Raw genomic sequence first — 22,801 nt, forward strand, 5'->3', positions numbered from 1 at the left:
ACACATGGATATGGGTGCTGGTCCCAAACATTCTAAATTGTAGTTGTACCTAATGTATCCAGATTACAACCCGAAAAATGAATTGCTGCATCATCCATCCACCTGCATGGAAAATCTAAGTCCTTTTTATTAATTATTATTAAAGGAGTATGTGATGACTGAAGCATGTAACTCTAGTCACTGGTTTTGCATACTAACTGAGCTGTCCTGTAGGAGTATCTGGCTACAGAAAAGAAACAAAACGTCATGAAAACAGAGATGACAAGAAATTGAAACCACCTAAAGAACTGCAGAAGTCTTTCTGCTTCCAGGGGGTTTAGGTTACTGCCCTGAAGTTGCATGGCTGTTTATTCTCCATGCACCACTGTACCTGCCATAGACTCTTTGTTTTCTCTCCCACTCATATGGTTGATGAATCAACACTACTTGAACTGCTTTATAGCAGCTTGTGTTTACTTCACACATACCTTAACCTTCCTTTTTCTCCTCCTACTAACACACACATACACTTCCAAACAGCAACGACTGGCTGTGTCTCTGAATACCACAGATACAGAGTTATCTGGCAAACTCTTCAGGTCTGGATCCTTGACCTCTTGAGTGAGGTCTCATTCTGCTTTTACTGCACTTAACAATTTAACTGTGCACTTACTAAGTAAAAAAAGTAAGAGCTTAAAGAATTCAATGCTTTAAGAATAGAAGAAAGTGGAAGATAGCAGTGTGCTAGAAACACTCAGAACCTGTAGTGGCATCTCTACAGTTAAGAACACTACAGTTGAGGGCTTCCAGTGCCTCTGCAACTGGCACCCTTGCCCAGTTTGGAAAAAAAGAAGGGAAAAAAAAAAAAAAAAGCCCATCTCTGTTCTCCTAGAACAGCAAGTAAAAGCAAACAGTGATGACCTTGAAGCTGTTTGATTCCTTTGATTGTTTTTTAACCAGCAGGATACGTTAAAGCACTTTGAATAAAATTCTTTTATTAAGAGATACCATTCAGAGAAAAGAAACACTTCTGAGTCACACAATGGCAATTTAGAGAGAGAAGAAACTATCCAGTTTATTTGCGAGGGTAAGCATGAACTAAAATGTCCCATCAACTTTTTACTTCAAGCCTAAGTCATTACAGTAGGTGAAAAGCAACACCTCCATTTCCTCATCTGCATCGTCACCCCACTTCTGCCTGAACAATCTTCCTTCTAGACACACATTATTTTACCATAAAATGTTCTTCTTTTTTTTTTCCCAGTGAAAATCTAATCACTGCATAGCCCAGGCCTGAGCGTCTTACAGGTATGCTCTGCGCAAGCCAGACATGCAGAGGAAAACCAGACGCCTCAGAACTTGTTCTGATATTTTATGCAATTTTGTTCCATGTGTTCCTAACTCAAGCAGCAGACTCTTCATGGTATTATTATGCAGATTTCTAGCCTGTCCTATGGAAACTAAACAAGCAACCTTTCATAGCTCATGTATGCCAGCCTTTTAAGAGAAAAAGACCGCAGACTCTTTTTGAAAGATGCTAATCTTCATGCAACTAAAAATACAATGGCTTCTCAAGAAGGACAGGACATTACCCTATTTCTGCATAATGCTTGTGAATCCTGTTATGATTTTCCTGGCCACTGAAAGGATCACAGACAGAAACAACAAAAATAGCCTACGTCTTCTTTCAGACAATGAGTCTTCCCCTCAGTAGTGTAACAGAGAGAAAAACTATGGGAAAACCCTATCACAGGGTAAAGCTAATCTCCAAGGCTGATGGACATTTGGGGAGAGAGGAGCCAGTTGGTATTGTGGAAAAGCTTTTGACTATCCCCAAACTCCTGCTCAAAGCACATGTGCATTTTAAAACAAAAAACCTACCAAACAAATGGTCCAGTACACACGCAAGTTCCTTCCCCAAGGAAAGGATGAATAAAAGAACAAACTACACACGATGGATGCTTGTCACATCACTTCCTGTACTATTAGAAGGTGATCAGACATTTCACTGCTGAGAGTGGGAAGAAATTACGTAGAATAATTTTACTGCCTCAGGCATTCACTGCTAACCAGCTAACACAATTTCACTGTAGAAAAAACACAAACAATGGGCTATTTTCATCTTAACTTCAGTGGGTGCAGCACCTTGTTATTTAGCCATGTCTCCTAACAATCAGGTATTAAATCCCCTACTGGTATCCAGATTCCACCTAATAAAACATGGCAGGAATGCCAGTACACTTTGCGGTATTGAAAACAGAGAGCAAGGGCACATGTAACTTAGAAGGACAGGCTTTTAGCTTTCATGAATAAAATGCAACTCAGGTAATTTACATAGCAATTTAACTTTTAAATCCTGAGATATTAGAACATTTTTTTTCCAAAACATTTTAGCTTAACTCAAAACAGAGTTCATCTTTCAGCACCGCTAAATGGGATATTTTAAGCATGTTTTAAGTGGCCTGTGTTTTCATGCCAGCCTTGTTTGTAAAGTATCAGATTTATTTTCTAATGTGCTGTAACTGTGCCCTCTTTGTAGACAAATTCACAAATATTATTGTACCTTATTATCACTTTTACTTAAAGCAAATAATCTCAAACTGTCAGCAGAAGTTCAAGAACTTGGAAAGTCACAAAAAAATCAATTTACCTTTAATCTTCTTGTACTTTTTGTACCATCTCCCAAACTCCTGGCACTTGGTTGCTGACACATTGGCATAGTATGTGCTATTTACAATGGATGAAATCATACTCTGGAAGTAACAGAAAGAAAGACAAAAAGTGTTTTAAAATATCTTGCACAATTAGAAATCTTTTCCAGGGAAAGCGAATGACATGCGAGTGCACAATGATCATCCATTTGTGACTTTAAAACCAAAAGAAGTGTCTGACGAGTACAAAAATTTGGTTTTATTCTCCATTCTATATTCCTAGACATAATTAAAATTACAAAATGATAATTATTATTTTGCATAATAAAGCAAAAAAGATGTAGTACGAACCTAGGCTGAGACCTGCAGCCCACATTGGGGAGGCAGTTCTACTTTACTTTGTACTTGTGATATTACAGTACCTAAACTTTAGTTGCATAACAACAGGCGGTGCCATGCTGGGGAACACATGCTCGCTGCACCAGGGTGAGAACAAGCATGATTTAGGAACCAGATCCTAAAGGTGAGATAGATGCTCCAGCATGCATAATCCAAATAATGCTTTTCAGATGTGTCTGTTCTGCTTCCAAATGCAGCAAGACCACACAGCCAAGAATCAGAGAACATCCGTGCTACTTGCTGCAGAACAACAGTTAGGCAAATAAGTTAAATTAATATAATTTATAGAAACTTGTGATTAGCCCTTGTGTGAAAAATCACCCAAAAGAGAAATTAACAGTGCCATTCAGAGCGAAGGGAACTATGCATACTACAATACAGAGCAGCCAAAAAAACCACAAAAAAGCTCAACAAAACCGAAATATCGCTTGCTTAACCACCACCCGTCTCTACTCTTTGCAAATTCCCTCTAAGCAACTCTTAGTACAAGCCAACTGAAGCTAAGAGGTGCAGAGTTGTTTTGCAGTACCTGATACCCATAAAAATGACAGTTTATATCTTAGGATGCTTCTGCCCATAGGGTGGGAAAGAGCCTGGTTACTGGTAGTTCTTCCTTTCTATTTTTTCCCCTCCCTTCATTCTACAGAGAAGGCATCTTTTTAACAACCACATTTTGCTTTCCTTTTCCCCTCTCTGAACTCTTCCAGGGTCAAATCATTTCCAGCACATGTACATTTCCAGCAAGGAAATGCAATCTAACACCACTAACACTTGGGAGCCAATGTGCACCTTCTCCAGAAACCGCATTTCCCTTATGCCCTCCTTCCTCACTTATGTCAAAGCTCAGAAAAAACCCTGGCACATTGTATGACCTTTCTGCAAGAGATGAGAGAGCGAGGACAATCTCACAGCTCAAACAAGCTATTTACCGTAGGTTCAAGCTCTGGCCCACCAGCTCCTGCAGGCTCTGGTGCAAAATGGGATCTTGGCCATCTCTGAAAGCTACAAGGCTTAGACATTGGCTTACCAGATTTTAACAATGCTTTAAAAACAGAAACATCCCCTCTCTCTTCCAGATTTATCCAGCCTTCTAACCAATTCACTGCAATATCACAGGACTCCAGCTGTTCCTGAACTCTTGAGGTTTGGGGACTTAAAAAATGGGAGCAAAACTGAGAGACTTAAGATAACTGGGTGGTGCAGATTAGTTTTAGTCTTCAACAGGTAATTTCACTTTCAGTAAAGAGGCTCTTCTGCCTTTTCACTGTAACTTTTCCACTCAAAGGCTGCTATGGCTGCTACTGCAGTAGAGTCTGAAGGCTATGAAGTAAGAGCCTTTATAAGTAGCAGCTTCAATTTCTAAAACTAAGATTCAATTTTCTAATTAAAATCAATATTTTGAGACATAAACCTAGCATTGTGGCAGTCAGCAGCAATTCCCTCCCCATAAATCCTCCCTTGCTCTAAGTCATTTTAACAAGCAGTCGTATTCTGAAAGCCTGACACAGAGATAGCCTCTGCTAAGGATTTTGAACAAAGCTGAGCTGAGATAACATGGGTTTTTTTAGTGTCACTTCAGTTAAATTTCCAGTCACTAAGGAAGGGTGGGGAAACTGTTTAGCTCTGTCTACATAACAATTTGGTTTTTCCCTTTTTTTCCCCCTCCACCAAATCCTCCAGCTCTGCAACAAATCGACATAACTGAAATTGTAGGGCTATTAAATATCACAGAATATATTAACCCATTAACCTTTATTTGTGAAAGCAAAGCCTAAATTAAATAGTAAAATCAACTAGTAAATCAACCATTGGTGAAAAATCACAGGACAGATTCTCTTCAACTGTTTGACCGTAGAGCAGGGGAAAGAACCATAACAACTTTCAAACTACACATCCTCCCTATTAAATGTCCTAGGGGTATTTCTGCTAGGAATCGTGATAAGTCTGCAGAGAGGAAACATCCATTCAGAAGAGAGTGGCAAAAAAACCCACTGACTAATTGCAAATTTCTAAATAATGCATGTTATTCCTGGGAAAATCCTTAAGGAAGGAATAGACTATATGAAGTAGCAGATACATTTGGTATGTGTGTGACCATGACAGCCATGTGGAATGAAAACTATTTTGACCAGGAGCTAAGAAATACCCACACAAAGAAAATCTGGTGCAGTAAGGTCAAGGAGAAAAATATGGCACATGCTCACATCCCAAGAAATCTTGCTCCAGCAGAGACAAAACGCATGGTCAGTGCTGAGATGAGTTACACAATATACAGGAAAGACAGAGGCCTCTATGCAAAGATGGAAATGCTGAAATAATTGGATTTCTTTCTGCCACACAGACTCCCCCCACCTACTCTCCTTCCCCCCAGCTTGGTTAACTGGGATTTATTTGTTTGAACAGGAGCTGTATGCTAAGGGTAGCTAAGCTGCAGCCACATAATACACCTAGCAGAAAAAAACAGAACAATTTTAAATCAAAGTGAATGATTACATTTCCCATTAGCAGCAATCAGAATCCCCATCTGGGCTGCATGGAGAGCTCGGGCACCGAGAACCAGAGACGGAGCACCGTCACTGGTGGGAGCGAGAGCTCCCTGCGCTGCCCCTCTCCACTTCTGTACTTGAGGCACTGTGAACACATTAATAAACAGAAGCATTTACTCTGCAGTTTGACTCCTAAGAGACCACTCTGCAATTTGCTGCTGTCAATAATATATTAACCACAAGGGGGTTGTAATGACATTTCACATTTGGCACGGTATTTTTTTAAAACTGATTTGGGAGAAGGAATTGTATTAGAGGCATATTCAGATGATGGTAACAGACAGCTCCTATACAACCTTCCATTGTATCTTCTGCATTTTGTGAGCCAAAACAAAAGAGACTGAAACTTTTTATGGCAATAATAATAATAATAATAATAATAATAATACAAGCTGCATTCTTGCAGTCCCAGTTCAAGCGTTAGTCACTACTCAAGGTCACTTGCACCTGTGCTTAAAAGTAAGCAATCTCAGTTTTCTAGAGAAGGATCTCCTTTTAGCTTTGTCCACTGAATAAACACTGGGGTGAGAATTTTTGCTGCTACAGTTCTGCCATAAGTAATTTTGTAAATATATTTCAGACTAATGCTATAGAAGGAGTAAACCAACTGCAGCATTTCCACCTGGTAGGCTTTGAAACTGAAGTGGGAGGAAAAAGACCCAGACAACAAATGAATTCTGTATATGAAATGATGCATAGTTTAGTTATACTGGATATTGAAGAAGACTAGGCAGAGACAACCATATGCTGCAATCATCATTAGCTGACCAGATTCCACAGATAATTCTATTTAAAGAAATTACACTTAAACTGTGTGAAAAGAAAAATACTTTCGTATTCAATGCACTTACGCTCTATGCATACCTAAAGTCACTGCTACTTCTTTAGTAAACAAGGCAAGTTACATGGCTTTTCCTTATGCAGCCTTTCCTTCCTGTTAGTTCTGCACACCCCACATGGCTAAGGAAGATGAGGAACTTGATTCCTACCAATTGCAAAGACCTAAATTCTGCTCTGTATCTCACTTCTGCGCTTTCCCTGGAGTTGTAATCATAATGCAGTGAGGCAAATTTGTGCTGGTTATACATAGAAAGAATTCTCTTAGTTCACAGACGCTTTGGATCATGAATTGCAGGATGAGCGTACAGTGCAATGTAAGACAGGCAACCACAGGAGAAAAACTGTTGGATATTGGCTAGCAAAGCATCGGATTTTTAGGAAGTAGGCATTACTGATGTTTTGACTTTTTTAAGACACAATCAACAGATTAACCTATGATTCTAATAAAGTTTTTACAAAGCAACGTATTTTTCAGTCCTAGCAAAGTTACTTGGTCTGGGTGCTGAAGTGTTTTTCTGTTTTTTTCTGAGAGGCAAGGAGGACTCAGTCATGAAAATTTTATGAATCTCTCATTATACCTGAAGTACAAATAAAGCTCATGATATCTGCAGGAACTTGTGTCTTAGACATGACATCACTGCCGTTTAAAAAGCAGTCATGGAGAATGAGAGTGAGTTTTTGTTCTTTTTTTAACATAATTACATATACATTTTTTGTTGCTGTTTCCTAGAAATTGGGGCACAACTGTTAAAACAGCATACTTTTTATCATATTTGGAGGCTGAGGAGAGCTACCTACGCATTAGGGGGGGAGGTGGGTCTCTGCTAATGGGAAGAAGCCACTCAAGTCTTGCATTTGAGGATCACTAGTCCTATTGGAAAAGGTTCACATAAAGATCTAAATAAAGAATTTACATCTCTCTCAACAGCAGGATAAAAACCAACCAATTCATTCATAATTTCCACGTGGCAACCCACTGAGAAAACATGGTATAAAGATACTCTTTTTCATATTAATTAGAATTTCTCCTTTCTAAAGAAAACAAATTGATTCAGTATTTATGGAATTGTTTAGTCTAAGCCCTTTACTGAACAAGTATGAGCTTTAGATCTTGTAAATCTGGCTTTCCCTAAGCCTGCTAAAAACACTGACCTGTGAGAGAGGGCATTCTTTGGCTAATGTGCTCTGATTCATCTCTTTGAGCAGTTCCTTTAAGGCATTGCGAACTGTGGCATGGTTCCACTGCTCTGCTGGCAAGTCTTCCAACTTTGAACAACTGTTAAAACAGAAAGCAAAAAGTAGATAGAAACATCACCTTCGCAGATGCTTACTCTTTGCATACAAGTGCTATAGACCTTTAAGCAGCGAGCACAACCTTGGAGTTTCCAGCTTAGCCAGCCCATCAAGGTGTTCTTCCCTCTTTCCCCTCCCCACCAAGCCTGACTCCCAGAAGACGTGCAGTTCAACTAAAAGAATGTCAGTACATGGCAGGAATAGCAGCTAATCCTGCTCTGGTATTGTATGTGTGCATAACCATTCCCTCTGGGGCCTGGTGGAGAGCAAAGAAACTGCATAAAGCAAGCCCCAGAAATGGCTGAATAAAGCCATCCTCTCTAGACGGAGAAAGATACTCCTACTGGGACAGAATAATAAACATATAAGCCACACAGCCACTAACAAAATCCCTAAACAGTAAGGGCCCTCATTGTGTGGAGGCAAGGCTTTGAAAAATGAATTTCATTTTATACAGGTTCTCATACTGCCCTCATTGCGGAAGTATCCAAGAGCCTTTCAGAAAGACATTAAGCCATATGCCCAACATCTGTCACATGTAGTCCATTCTCACTTTCATTCTACAAGAATTGCATATGTAGTGAAGCTTTTGTCTTTATAGGACTTGTGCCTCTTTTAACTTAACAAGCTTATGGTCTGTGTCTACATACGTGGGGACAGACCCAAGAAGCACATCAGAAAGCCGGGAGAAGCTTGTCATTGCCATTCATGCCTGAGAGACTTAACGCACGCTCTCCAATCAACCTCTGAGGTGGTTCTGTCTTCTGCCTACGCAGCCTGGCTTTACCCTCAGAGTTGAAAGTTCAGCTGTGCTTGAGGAGTTCAAGTAGTCAATGACCACCTTTATCTCAAAGTCATGGGCTATCTTTTATTTACATGGCATCCAGGCATTCAAGCACTCTGAAGATGAAGAATGAGACCTCGATCTTGGGTTGATATCCCCCAGTAATACCAATGTGACAATAGGCTAGGTGGACTCCTGGTAGCTCATACTTCTGAGGAGATGGGTTACTGCACTCCAGTTTTATAGCAGCTACAGGCTCTAGATGCTCTTTTATAACTATGCTGCAGAGATGCAGTCTAGCTGAGAAATGATAACGGTATATAAAACCAAGGAAAGGCCTGTTAGTGGGAACTGAAAACCCCAAGCCCCATCAGAGATATAACAGGAAAGAAATGTCGCTGTTTGGGAGGTTAATATCAGTGAGGCACCCACTACTTCCAAATTCCAAACTGAACTGAACAGTTGGAGTGTATGCACCTGCCACCAAAGGACACAGACACACATCCCAATGGACCCCTCTTCTGTTCAAGCTGAGCTTCAAAGAATTGTGGACAAATCATTCCAGGCTGTCTGTTATTTTTGCCTCTTTCCTCTGACATGTTCTGGGCATAAAGCTACAGCAGCCTCTGCGATGTAGGCTTACCAGCAGGTCTAGAGTATGCCATGCACTACCAGGGAACTGCCGCAACTCCTCACACAGACATCAGTAACTTTTTGAGGACTCTTTTGAAGGCCAACAGAGAGAAAGGGGGAGAAAAAGTCAAGGGGGGGGGGGGGGGAAAGGGAGGGGAAGTAAGTGTAAAAGTGTCAGGGGCTTTTGCTTTGCTAGTCAGAACTAGCATTCAGGGAAGGAAAATATTTTCAAAATGCCAAATGGAGCTGCAGTAACACATCCCTCCCTCATCTTCTTGCCTTTTCACTGGGAAGACCACTGGAGAAAAAAGGAAAGTCAAAAAGCTCCCCTCCACCCCATCTCAGCAGCTGGCAGTAGAAGACTTGGATTCTCACAATGCGGCCCCTGGAAAAAGGCAAGGAGTTTATTTTTTTTATACAATAAGGCCTCAAGAATCCATTAAATTAGGAATTGTGGAAAGGTCTGCCTTTAAAGGCCCCATATCTTAATTTGATTGAGTTTCTAGGCCTCCCTTCTTTGCCACCATATTGCTACTTCAGAAAACATACAAAATCAGTGGGAACATGCACCAAAAAGCTGCCAGGTGACCCACCCTTCTCTTCATTTTCCTTTTCATTTCATCAAAAGACCAGAAATTAATGAGGACAAGATGTGCTAATCTCTGTAGTAACACTGTAATCGACAGAGCAGCTCAGAGAATAGAGAAGGACAGATGTTCAGAAACACCCACCTTTGTAATTGGATTTTCAATGTCACAACATGATAGACATCTTGTAGCATGTCGGCTACTGTCGCATCTGGTGCGTCAGTCACATAACTGAGAGGAAGGGGATTCCACCTCCCAAGCTTGATTATTCCTGAAAAGAAAACAAAAATTTTGTGCTTTATATTTTATCAGCCATTTACTAAACCCTTTGATAAGCTTGATTGTTCAGGAGATTCAAGATCTGCCTTGAGGTTAATTGCAGTCTTGCTCAAAAAGATGTGTTGTACCGACTCCTGAAGCAAACAATGGGGAAGAACAGGAATAGATTTTAAATTCTTAGCAGATACTTGCTGACATGTTCCTGGCTCTTCAATTGCTTCAAGGAAGCACAGGAGGCTTCCTCCCTTCACATCTTTCATCATCCCACTAAAGCCTAGTTCTCTAAGTTAGAACAAGCTTTAAATACTCTATAGTCCTGATTTTGCAGTCTACAAAACCCTTCAGTAAATAAATGCATTGGTTTTGACTTGAACAGGAAAATTCCTACGTGTGGGCTTTCAGCACGCAGTTACAATCTAAGCATGGTACGATTCCCAGTGTGGATGGATGGCACTGGAAACCCACCAAGCAGGAAGAATTCACTCCCAGCTACAAGTTGCACTATGCAGACAGTTGCTTTTCTTTGTGAAAAGAAAACAACTGCAAGCTACTGACCACAGATCCAAAATAGCACTTCGGGGGCGGGAGAGAATGCTGTAAGTTCTATTTCTACTTCTGTTCATTCTTTAATAGGGATCATCACCTCTTCTGGATGAGCTTGTCACAAAGACTGTAAACTTGGATGGTAAACCATTTGGTGCAGAGGTATTATTTCTGTTTAGACAATTGCAGAGGGCCCACCCACACCAAAAACAATGACTAATACCCGGGAATGACTTTCAGGAAGACGCCAAAGAAAGCAAGCCACAGTGCCATCTTACATGAGAGCAAAGCAGTTCGGCCTTGTTCTGCACTATCGCAAATACTGCTTTTATTCCTTCTTCCACCGTGTTCCCACTGCCCCACTGTTGTGCTCACATAACTTTTCTCAGCACAGCCCTACAAGACTCCCATTTAAACTGATGCCTTTTGAGGTCTGCTTATATACTTTTTGATCTTCAAAAAGACCATCTGTAAACTCTACTGCCAGAAATACACTAATACATGAGAAAACTACTTCCTTTGTGGTAACAGGAGCTCCAAGAACCCTCCTTGGGTTTCTGGAAGGATGCTGTAATGCAAAGAAACTTCAGGCCTCCCCTCCTCACTTTCTCCTCACAGTTCTTCACCAGCTCTGGAACTAACCAAACTGAAATAAATGGCAAAGGCCTTTTACCCTGATTTCCCAAACATGATCATAAAATTAGTACCACCTCTGAAACAGTGAAACAGAGGTTCTCGCACAGAGAAAACAACAGAACACAATGCTTATGAGTCCATGAAATAACTGCTATGGAATATTTTTCTCCCCATTCCTACACAGGTTGAAAAGGAAATAATTTTAGTGCTACTCCTTTTCTCTAGCACTTACGTCTTTGCATTTACCATTGACTTATTGCTTTGCAAGGTATTCTATCACCACATACTGAAAGAAACTGGTAGTGACCTAGTTCATCCTCAGCGGCACAAAGTTTCACTGTAACATGCTGGTACAGACGGGCTAATGTTTCAAGAGCAGATTAGAAAGCTTTTGGCAAGGGGAGATCTTGTCCAAATGAAACAAAAAGTTAGTAAGTGTTGCTTGATATCCAATGCTTGAAAATGGGACATAAACAGAACAAAAACATTTAAATGATGCACTGTTTCAGTATTAAGATTTAACAATCTGGTGCTGAATATGCTGCAGTATAAATAGTGCCTGGACTCAGATCCAGTAGAGTAACACACAGCACTCATTCACAGCACCGTATGTCTCCAGTGCTGGCTCCTTGAGTCACATTCCACTTGCCAAGAAAAGCTGTTTTTCTTAAGGGGATAGTTTACTTAATGTTATCTCTGGTGACAACAAGAAATGCATATAGTGCAGCATATATTAGTCATGAAATGAGCATCAAGGGTCCACTGAGTGAAATACATGCTGGGAAAACACAGTTTAGCTGCTGACTTTCTTCACCCCCTTCTGCTACATAATAATTTAAAGCAAAATCACCTAAAAATCCAGAAATCCATACCAGCTTCACAGAACACTTGGCTTCCTATGTTTAACCACGCCAAGTTTTCATGTAATTGAAAAAATAAGCATCATATGTGCCCCATAAGTCACATCTAAATTGGTAATATTTTACAAGAGGCTTTATTTTTCATTCAATTAAGGAAAGCACTCAGAGAGCACACCATCTGCAACTGCTCGGGCCTGGCAGCGCTGGCGAGAGACAAAGAGATGGTTGGGGGTCACTGAAGTTACCAAAGGTGTCCCCAGACTAAAAAAGTTTAAAGAGAAAAACCACAGTGCAGCCAGAGTGCACCATGGGAAATACTATGCAAATTGCTTTACAGGAAATGTCTGCTACTACTGGAAGTTAGGTAGATTTTTATTTTTTTTTTTTTAATCCTCCCCTACAACTGGAGAGGAAATTGTTCTGGCTGGATTTAGACAAACACAGGTGTTACCATAATGCTCCGTGCCTCTGCATGTTAACACCTGCTGCGAGTCCTTTACTCTGTGTTACAGCACTGCTGATGTACGCTATTTTTTCAGCCGGTGTGATATGACGTGTGAAATTTTTTTTTCCAGAGCGCATTAAGCTGGTCCAAACGATAGCCAGAAGCCATGGTTTCCATCCAGCTCCTCAGCAGACTTCACAGGTGGTTTATTTCATGGCACCAACACTGTACTTAAGGCAACTCTAGGGCTGCATTTGGGAAGATGATGCCAGCTTGTTAAGCAAACGTATTCTCTGCGTGCTAGAAGACATCTCTGAATGACTCTTCAGTAACATCCGAGTGGACCAAAATATTCCCCCTTAAAAAGGTCCCTTCTCATCCTGGACTCAGTGTTTCTAGTGTAACAGCAATCCCAAGATAACAGCCTGGTAGCAAGGAGTCACTTTCACATACACGTTTTTTATTGTTCCTCTCATTGACTCCAAATGGTACAGCTCAGGCCTTTAAAGAAACCACTTTAACTTGTCTGACTGAGCTTTTATCCTACCACAACTGAGACTTGGGAGTAGGGACAGGAATAAGCAAAGGTCACTGTGTTACTAATGAATATACTACTGCTCCAGGAATATCACTCCTCTGTCAGCTCCAGACCTTCTCAAAATTATGTGTAGATAATGCACAGCAGATCAGACTGCTCAGGAAATCTGAAAGCACATCTTTCATGAGTTCACAAAACTCTTCTGTTAATGAGTCTGCTTCTCTTTCCTGTATCACTGATACTTTGGGACTCTTGTCCTGTAAGAGTTTTTCTGAAGGGAAAGTTCAACAGATTTCAAAGCTTGCACACACTCAAGAAATGGCCACACACTAGAACAGCTCTCAAGAACTCATCTCGAAATGGCTGAATGCAGCCCGGGCCAGGTAGTCAATTAAAGACAATAAACGGAGCAAACAATTTTCTCAAAAGATTTTTTTTTTCAAAACATGTTTTAGAAGAGATTCTCTATCCACACTGGCTGTTGGTTCTTGAATGGCATGTCCTCCTCCAGACAGGTCTTTTATTCAGTTTAAGCTTCAGCTTGATCAAAATGCAGATAGGGAAAAAAAGACAAAGCAACCTAGTTTAAAAGTTACATAACTCCCTTCACCCACAAGAATGCCAGAACACACTAGCAGCAAACTTCTGTGAGCTCGCATGTCAGGTTCATACAGAACAACCACTGCAATTCACTGCTGGTGTTCCACTTAGGCCAATGATGTGCCACCCTGCTAGAGCGCTTTCAATTTAGTTTAATTTAAAATGCAGCTCCTTTGGAGAAGAAAGTGGTAACTACACAAGTCAGAGCAGAACAATGCATTGAACAGAAGGCTTGACCAGCTACATCATGGCTGACCTCTATACCTAGCAGAACTTGACACAGGATCTTCATGACCTTTCTTTTACGGTATTACCTGAAAGAGTGATGCATCCAAAGCACTGGGATTATTCCTGGGACTTCACCCTAGTGAGAGGTAAACTGAATGGATGCAAGGTTGGGGGCTAAAGCAGACTTCTAGAATAACTAAGTTAATCAGGAGCGTAACAACAGCAAAAGGCAAAAAGCTTTTTTTCCCCAGAAAAATACAGCTAAGCTGGCAAACCCTTTTCATTATTATGTAGCTTATGCTGTCCCAGAAAATTATTTACCTATATGGGCTAGAAGCCTCATTTGTCTTTGCAAACGGAAAGATAGCCATACAGTACACTCATTCTAAGAATGCCACATCTGGGGTTTAGAATATATAGTCTAGCTATGACACTTCTTGGTCATAAACAGAGTGAGGTCCAGGTCCTGCATTTCCCAGTCACCTGCATAGTTAATTTTTTATCTGGATAGTCCCAGGAGAATTACTGGAGCATCCCACGGACACTTCAATACCTCACTCCTGTAAAATCAAACTCTTAAAATGGGGCATTTTCCAAATTCTTTTTTGCAGCTAAAGAGAGCAAACAGGTCCAGAACAGACCTCATGCTGTCAATGCCTCCCTTCACAAACTGCTCCCACCATGGTTAGACTCCTGATTTCACCTTTCACGAGTTATGAGCATATCTGAGTTACATCTTAAATGGATACTTGTAGGTAGGTAACGCAGGATTAATGCAACTTATTTAAAATGCTAATCTGCTAGGGTTAAAATTAACTCACGGGATCAAATGAAGGACATTTTGGAAGTTCCCATTAGCATCACCACCCCCACCTCAACATTTTTCTGGAGACAGCTACAAACTGAATCATGAGTAACACTTTCCCAAATACATACAGAGGGGGAAAGAGAAGGAATTTTGTGTTCTTTGGCTAAAGGGGAAGAAGAAGGATAACAGAGAATAGATTCTTTACCAAACATCGTTAAGAAAAGCGCTTGTCAACACTAAGCAGACAAACCATTTGCATCCCTGATGCACACCAACACCTCTCATTTGCTACAGCATAAGCAAATGTAACCTGCTGAGACTCACATAGAGTGAGGTGTTAAAGCAGAACTTGTTTTAATCGCTGTCCTTGCGGACTGACAGGCAGTCAGGCTGGAAACTGGAGAAGCGCAAAGCTCGTTTCTTACGCTACAGCTCCGTGTTCACTAACATGTTGCAGGCTGTGGCAGCACAAGTTACATCCAGCTCAGGTAAGAACACGTGCCTGTACAGTCAGACACAGCAAACACCACAGCGTTTACATGAGCTTCAGAAAGGCTGAGGGAATACGCAGTGCCCAACCCAGCATAAGATCTCCTGGGCTACGTTTACTCCTTCAAAATGCCCTGAGCAAATCTGAATCTGCAGAGTTATACCAGACCAGAGCCGTGCCTCACGTGGCTGTGGCATTCCAGAGCTGTACGAGGTGTCCTGGCGTTCACCTCCCTGCATCACAGCATCGCTGCCCGAGAGTGGCTGACTGCAAACGCAAGGCTGGGTGAAGAACACAAGCAACATCTGCTGCCGTGCTGTGAGTTCAATCAAATAATTTTGTTTAAACATCTTACTTTCTAACAGCAGCTCTTATCAACACAACAGAAACTCAGGAGAAACTGCAGATTAGCACAAGCACCCAAACACTTTGATTCTTTTTACAACTCCAAATGAAAGACCTCAGTGAAACACTCAATAAAACCCCCGCTGCCGGGACCATCAAGCCATTTATCTATCAGCCACTACTGACAGGGCCTCCCTACAAGATGGGTAGGCTCTTGTGATGTTGATTGTATCTGTTTATCCTCTTCAGAGGTGTCTTGTCCCTATGCTATAGCATGTAATTTTCCTTTGTTCAGCTGTGCTTTGTTACAGAAATTAAAAACTGCCTGTCCCATGTAATAAGTACATAGACTTATTTATCCATAAATCAGTTTGCAGGAAATCACTACCCTGCGGTACATAATAACTCAGCCTGTGTTTCTAACCTGTACCCTGGCTGCAATATATCATCAAACTGTAACAACATAAAGGCATAATTTGTAGTTATTGTTGTTAATCCAGCAAAGGGAATGACTTTTCAAGCAGAAAGGAGAAAAAAGCAATGGGAACAATTAAAAAAACCCTGATTATATTAATTTTTGTATTATATTATTGAGCTGCCTTTTCTAGCTCTTAGGGAAATTTAAAAAATATTATACTGCCTTTGCCCATCATTATAAGGGTGCCCATATTATTCCATTGAATTTCAATCAGTGACATATTAGGGTAATAGATGGGGAAAATAATCAGCATAATCCTCCCCTGCACTTCTAAAGCGCCTTTCATCAGAGGATCCCAAAGCACTTAAAAAACATTAATCAATTAAGCTTTGTAACATCCCTGTGAGGTAGACTGTATTATGCCAATTGACATATCGGTGATTTAGTGACTGAAAGCACACAATGAACATAATCCTATGTTTATGCCAATACAAAAGAATCCCCCTCGTTCCTCATTTCGGTCCATAATAAATAATTCAGTGAGAGAACAGGAATAAACTATGTGGTTACACTGTGATGTACACATCCACAAATCAACAGGAACACCCACACTCCCTGAATGACGAACACTCCGCCCCAGCTCAAGACTTGCGCAACTTCAGGGCTCTGCACAAAAGGGTGACCTTCACCCAAGGGGAAGGCACGGCCGAGCTACCCAAAGCTCTGGCAGCGCAAAGCCCCTTGTACTGCTGTTGCTGGAGGTCTTTGCTAGTGCTGCTTTAAAATGCTGTCATAAACTATGTCTACCAATGGCGGTTTACAGGACAAAATTTTGTGGTGCAACAACACATCAATGAGCTGGTCAATTTAAACACTCATACCTAGCTTTTCCGGCTTGCACATCTGTATTAATACATCGACTTCAATATAGACATGCATTTACATGATTATATATGATATTTATATGATTATATATTAAAACATTTACAGAAACATGGATGTGAGTAACTATCAATAGGAAGACTGTTAGTGTTACAAGGTTTAATTGCTGAACTTCAGAGTACTTTCACAGATGAAAATCGCTTTGATATATGAAGCTCGGTTTGAGTTTTTAATTTTTTGAATGCTAGTGTTGCCCATTCCTTTCCTCCAGCATGACTGTACTCAAGTATTTGACTTAAATAACACACACTAAACAGTTTGATGCCTTGTAATTCTACATATCGGGTTTACATTTTACAGTAAAAAGACTGTGCCTCATGTAATAGATGCTGCTTCACATTTGGGAAACGTTATGTGAGGACCCTGACTTTTATAAGATTAATTTAATATAGGCACTAAGTTACTAGACTAAATTAATAAAGATCTTCTTAAAAAAAAGGGGGGGGGGGGAACAGAATGAACCCACAAATTAAATAAAATTTTCTGGACCTTGTTATTTTGGAAGTCTTTATTTAATTTTCCAACCCCCTATTCTGTCTGAAAAAACAGCCAATAATTGGTAAGGAAACAGGAAAAAAAAAAAGGTCGATGTTATTTACTTCAGGGGATTATTTTTAAAACTGTTACATGATAGAACATGAATACCACAAATAAATGGAAGGGCGAGGAAGCAAAGGAGGTACACAATATTCTAAAACTAAGTATTTTTTTATGTTTTCTGTATAACTTTTAAAACTATTACCTCCATTGAGGAAAACCACATTTAGCCCTGCATAACATCTCTCTTTTGCCATTTTTTGGATAAGTCTGCACTTACCTTGGACAGCAAGAAGTAATACATGAATTAAGAGAGGGAAGTCCTCTTCTCTTTTTTGTTTGAGAGAGAGAACCACTCCAAGCATCACTTCCATGGCATGAAAACAAACTCTCTTCAGTCATGAGAACTCATGACAGAGAGGCTACTACATCCAAGATACTAAACAGCTTTTAGCCGTTGCCCTTCATAACCCTGTCAGCCTGGCGCTCAGCTTTGCCCTCCAGCAGGCTGTCCTCTCCTGAGAGGCACCATCGCACCGGGGCTACTTTTCTCAGCAGTATTATTCAGTAGCCCAAATGCCCAGAGGATTGCAGCACACACTCCTTCACTAACAGCATCCTCACATAAAGCCCAAAGCACGGCGCTCTCCCCGTTTTTGCATGAAATTAGTGTCTTTTGGGCAACCTGTACTCTTACAGTAAGATCCTTCCCAGCTCAATCCTGGGAACGCTTGAGCTTGCTCAGCTGCACAGGAGCGAAGGCTGTGCCTCCTCCCAGGGAGCAGTGGCTGCTGAACGCCTTTGAAATCCAGACCAGGAGTGTCACAACTCAGCCTATTCCCTGATCAAAGCTGATTCCTTAGCTGCTCCCATGCCTGGAGGTTTGCTTTGCCATCTTAAAACCACCGCTGTTCCTTTTGCTTTGGACAGCAGCTGCCTCTCTTTGAGTCCCAGGCTCCCTGGCAAAACCCCGGCTGCTTCTCTGCCATCCCCCAGCCTGGCGCTGGGACCACAGCTCCTGTCTATAATTCAGTGCCTCCCGGAGAGCCTACATAGGCCGATACTGCTAGTGGGGACCTGTAACGTGCTTCCACCTTAGCCTTAGAGGCTGAAAATCGGGGCTTTAGTGTATTTGCCTCAGTTGCTAAGAAACACGAATGCAAATGTACTCAACAGGTGGTGCTTTTCTCCACTGCACAGGTTTCTTTAACAGCCACAAACAATGCCTGGATCATCTCGCCCCAAATTCCAGACTTGGTGACAGTATTGCCACCTCACGACCTACCAGGTGCTGCACATGAGTAAAAGGCCCAGAACTTTACAGAAACATTTGTTTTCCAGCCCTCTTTGTCAGCGTCCTGCCAGCCCAACGCCACCAACACAACCCACCTCACGACACCTCCAGCAGGGAGGACAAGGCATCCCGGCAGACAGCCTTTGGTCCCCCCACCCTCCAGAAGCCTTTCTTGGATTTTATATTATGATGGTTTTGAATGGAGAAGAGAGGAAGAGACAGGAGATGTTTTCCTTCTTTGGGGAAAAACCTGTATCTGTTTTTAAAAAGAAGCCAGTGCCACAGACTCCTTCAATTCACCCAGCTTCAACGCTTGCCTATAAGCTTCACACAGGAAGACAGTCCACTGAGCAGGAAAAAAGCACAGTAACATGGCATTGCAACTGAATACATAAAACACATTTTAAAGGTTATAAAAGAGCATTGCTAACAGGACATTGTAGAGTCTAATAGGCTTAGAATTAAGCCTACGGACATTGTTTGGCCTTGTATGAATCTGAATATCCTGCCTACTCGCAGTAACACAGCTACCGAGAGCACAGAAAGTCTGGCTCAGACTGCAGACATACAGTAGCCAACTATCTTTGTGTTGAGTCAACTAGCAGTAGATTTGAAAATTCATGGGTCTCAAGTCCAAAGAAAAATAAGGACACACAGCATGCTGTGCTGCACAAACAAACCCCTAAACTGAATACAGATTTATATTCTGGCCTATGTAGTTTAACAGCTTAACCTTTTTAGTTTAAGATTTGTGTCTTTTGGGGTTTTCCTTACACTGTATGAAGACTAGCAGAACGTTTTTTCACTAAATTACTACTTTTGGCTTGCCTTCTGTCTTTTCTTTCCTCCCACCAGACATTCAGTTCTTGACTTCCATGAAAAAAAAACAACATGAACAACTGAAGAACTAGTAGGACAGCATCTAACTAGCAGGATAGAAAAGCATGTATTGCTGAGGAAAGAGAGGGATTGAGGACTTTGCTGAAAACCCCAAACAACGACTGCTTCCACTAATTCAACATGAATGCAATATGTGAAGATGCAATTTGGCTCAGAAGTCCTTTGCTCTCTGTAGCTGCATTACTGTAAGAGCACATCCAGATCCATACAAGACCAAACAATGTCCATAGGCTTGATCCTACTATCTTTAATGACATCCAGTTAAGAACTAGATCCACCATTAAACAGTTAACAAAGGAGGTAAGACTTGTATTCTAGCATTTATATTAAAAAATTGTAAGGAAGAAAAATTATCCATATGTAAATGTGCATGCACACATATAATTAAGAATACACAATAGACCAAAGACTGAGGGTTTGTTGATCTTCAGGCTCAGGTCTCCCCCATAGCTCACAAACGGGTAAATGGCAATGGATCAAACCTTAGCCTTCCCTTACAAATTGATCTACTAAGGAGAGACAAAGAATAGTATCTTTAAGGTTGCAATATTTCTTTTCAAAATACATTTTAATAATCCTAGTCCCTAATTTGGGCAGCATTGTAAATTCAGATAAATTCAATTAAAGTCAATAAAAATTTTTCCTTCACTGAGACTCATTTCAGTTGATAACCTGATTCTCAGGTTCCTCATCTCCCTCTTTCCTTCCCAGGAAGAGCAAAACAATTCTGCATTTCTGACAAGTCTAAATAAAGCTTTGCTGGTTACTGAACTATGCTACATTTCCTATCAACAGAAAACAAAGCAGAAAAAAAAGACTGTAGTTCACCACTAGAGGAGATGACTCAGAGCAAGCAGGAACTGTTACCAGACTCAGAAAAAACAGTTTTCCCTTGTACTGTTGATGAGCCCACATTATGCTGAGATGAACCCAGATTTGTTTTCTTAGCCCACATCTTCCTAGAACTGAACCTATTTTCTTACAAAGCCACCGGATCCTTTTTGGATCCTGTTAGCATTTTCATCTCCACGTTAGTCAGTTTGTGAACGAAAGACCAAAAGATAGAAAGACAGAAAGAACTATATCTTTAATTTGAATTATAAATTTCTGTGCACATGGCAAAGACTGGAAAGAGTTATTCACTTTTTGGATCTGGAGGTTTGCAGCACATGCATGTCATGCTTTGAAGCATTTCCAGAATTTACTGCTTCTTTACATAGCAGCTAAGATTCTCGTGTAATCACAGCACATAGAAATTGTGGAGCTGCTATGAAGAAAATTAACACTATCCCAGCCAAAACCAGGTTGGGAGTTTAAGGGACACCATCAGACGCTGCAAGACTCCATAGTCTCAAGCATTGGTGGCACTGCAAACACCCTCATGAGATGGTGGAGAGCTCTAGAACCTCCTGAGATCCATCCTCCAGTAAGTAGTTCACACTGCTTCACAACCCACCAAGCTGGAAGATGGAACACCAGCACTCTCAGGCCTTTTTTTTTTTTTTTTTTTTAGCACTGCAGACACCTTAAGAGATAGGTTATCACAACAGCCCCAACGATGGGTCTTCTGATGTAAGAAACTGTTGTTTAATACCAACACTCCTACACTAAATCAATTTCCATACCAGAACCCTATTCCTCCAGAGCTCAGTGCTCTCACCGCTTCTTTCTCTTTCCTAAACTCTACCTCATGTTCAAATGCAAAGAGCAAAAAAATCCCCCACGCTGATATTTCAAGAAAAGAGGGGGGAAAGATTGTCATTCCTAATCATCTCCCAAAGCCCCAGGTATCTTAGGTCCACGTATGCACAGCTTCTACATGTGTGTAAGCAGAAAAGGAATCCAGAGGCTCATGCACAGTTCTGGGGGATATCATTAAACAAAGATACACTGGGATGATGCCTTATTCAGAACATGGTACCAATACTAGAAAATCTCTGGAATCTAGCAAAGATGCCATTTCACCACAAGGTACAACCTATCCCGCTGCCAGTGTTCTCCTCTGTACCGCAAATACACAGTAATTGACTAGGGATTTCAACTAACAACATCACAGTAAAGGAGATATAATAAGATACACATAACAGTACTTCCCAAAGTCTTATGTAGGAAGATGAAGACATTGCATGCACATGCATTCCCGAAAGAATATGTGGAATAACCCTCCAATAATCCAGATGTATGCTCCTCTCCTCAACTCGCACAGGGAACCAGAGTAAACCTCAGCACTGAGGGAGCACTACTAGCACAGCAAGCACAAGACAAAGAGGTGGCTTCGGGAGTTTTATCATTTTCACAATCTGATTGATTTCAAAGGTCACCCTGGAGGAAAAGCCTCAATCTGGTTTCTGCCGACACTGTCATCTCCCACAGCCAGTAACTATTCCCTGCTCTTGGCACTCGCTCAGGTGGTGGGATGTGGGTTGCGCTGTGGGTATCTGCGTCTTAATGAAAGTCTATTTTACTCCCCCAAAGTCTGTTGTTCATTTGGAGACAGGGAGTATTATTGGTTGTTTCATACTGCAGGTCTTAAGACAGGTATAAACTGCAAAGAAATAAAGACTGAGTAAGCAGAAACTTTAGTACTAAAGAATTATCCCAAAAGTCTGAGATGCCTAAAATGCTAAAATAATTCAGACTTCAAAACCATCTGAAATTTCTTCTTTTTCTAATTAGTTAAAAAAAAAAAAAAAAAGAAGGAAACCAAAAAAGCATATATGGAGTAAAGAGGTGATGCAGCACATCCACCATATGGGATGCTCCAGCACTTCTTCAGGTCTGTAGCTCTCTGTGTAGAGGCAGCTCAGCTTTTCTGCCTGCCTTTTTGATTGGCAGCACTTTAGGTGAGGACCAAACACTCATCATAATGCACGTCCACCTGGAAAAATCCACTGCCTCAGAAATACCCTCCTTCCTCCTTTTCACATTTGAGTTTATGGTGGATGAAAATCCAATCAGAGGAGCCTATCAGCACCAAAACACCTCTTGTTCCCCAGGTGATGGCCCTGGTTTACAGTTTATCACAGAACAACTCATTTGAAGAGCTCATGCAATAAGGGTCCCATTGTAATCTAGGAGAATAATCTTAAATATTAAATGAAATGGATAAATTATGGATGAATCTGTAAGATTTTGTGAGAAACGGCTTCCTTTAGATATAGTATTCTAGACTAAACATGTTGCTGTCATGAAATTTGAGAAGTTGTTCAATGAAGTCATGCTGAAA

General features: G+C 41.0%; 1 protein-coding gene across 1 annotated transcript in view; it reads right to left on the reverse strand.

Moving 5' to 3' along the window:
• Nucleotides 1-22,801, reverse strand: part of SATB2 (SATB homeobox 2) — a 131,866-nt gene that overhangs the window by 65,231 nt on the left and 43,834 nt on the right. Inside the window, exons 3-5 of the mRNA XM_075029283.1 lie at nt 9,857-9,983; nt 7,568-7,691; nt 2,630-2,732 (exon numbers count right to left, since the gene is read on the reverse strand). Coding sequence (XP_074885384.1) covers nt 2,630-2,732; nt 7,568-7,691; nt 9,857-9,983 — 354 coding nt within the window. The remainder of the gene's footprint in view (nt 1-2,629; nt 2,733-7,567; nt 7,692-9,856; nt 9,984-22,801) is intronic.

Source organism: Buteo buteo, chromosome 5, assembly GCF_964188355.1.
Source record: "Buteo buteo chromosome 5, bButBut1.hap1.1, whole genome shotgun sequence".
Lineage (NCBI taxonomy): Eukaryota > Metazoa > Chordata > Aves > Accipitriformes > Accipitridae > Buteo > Buteo buteo.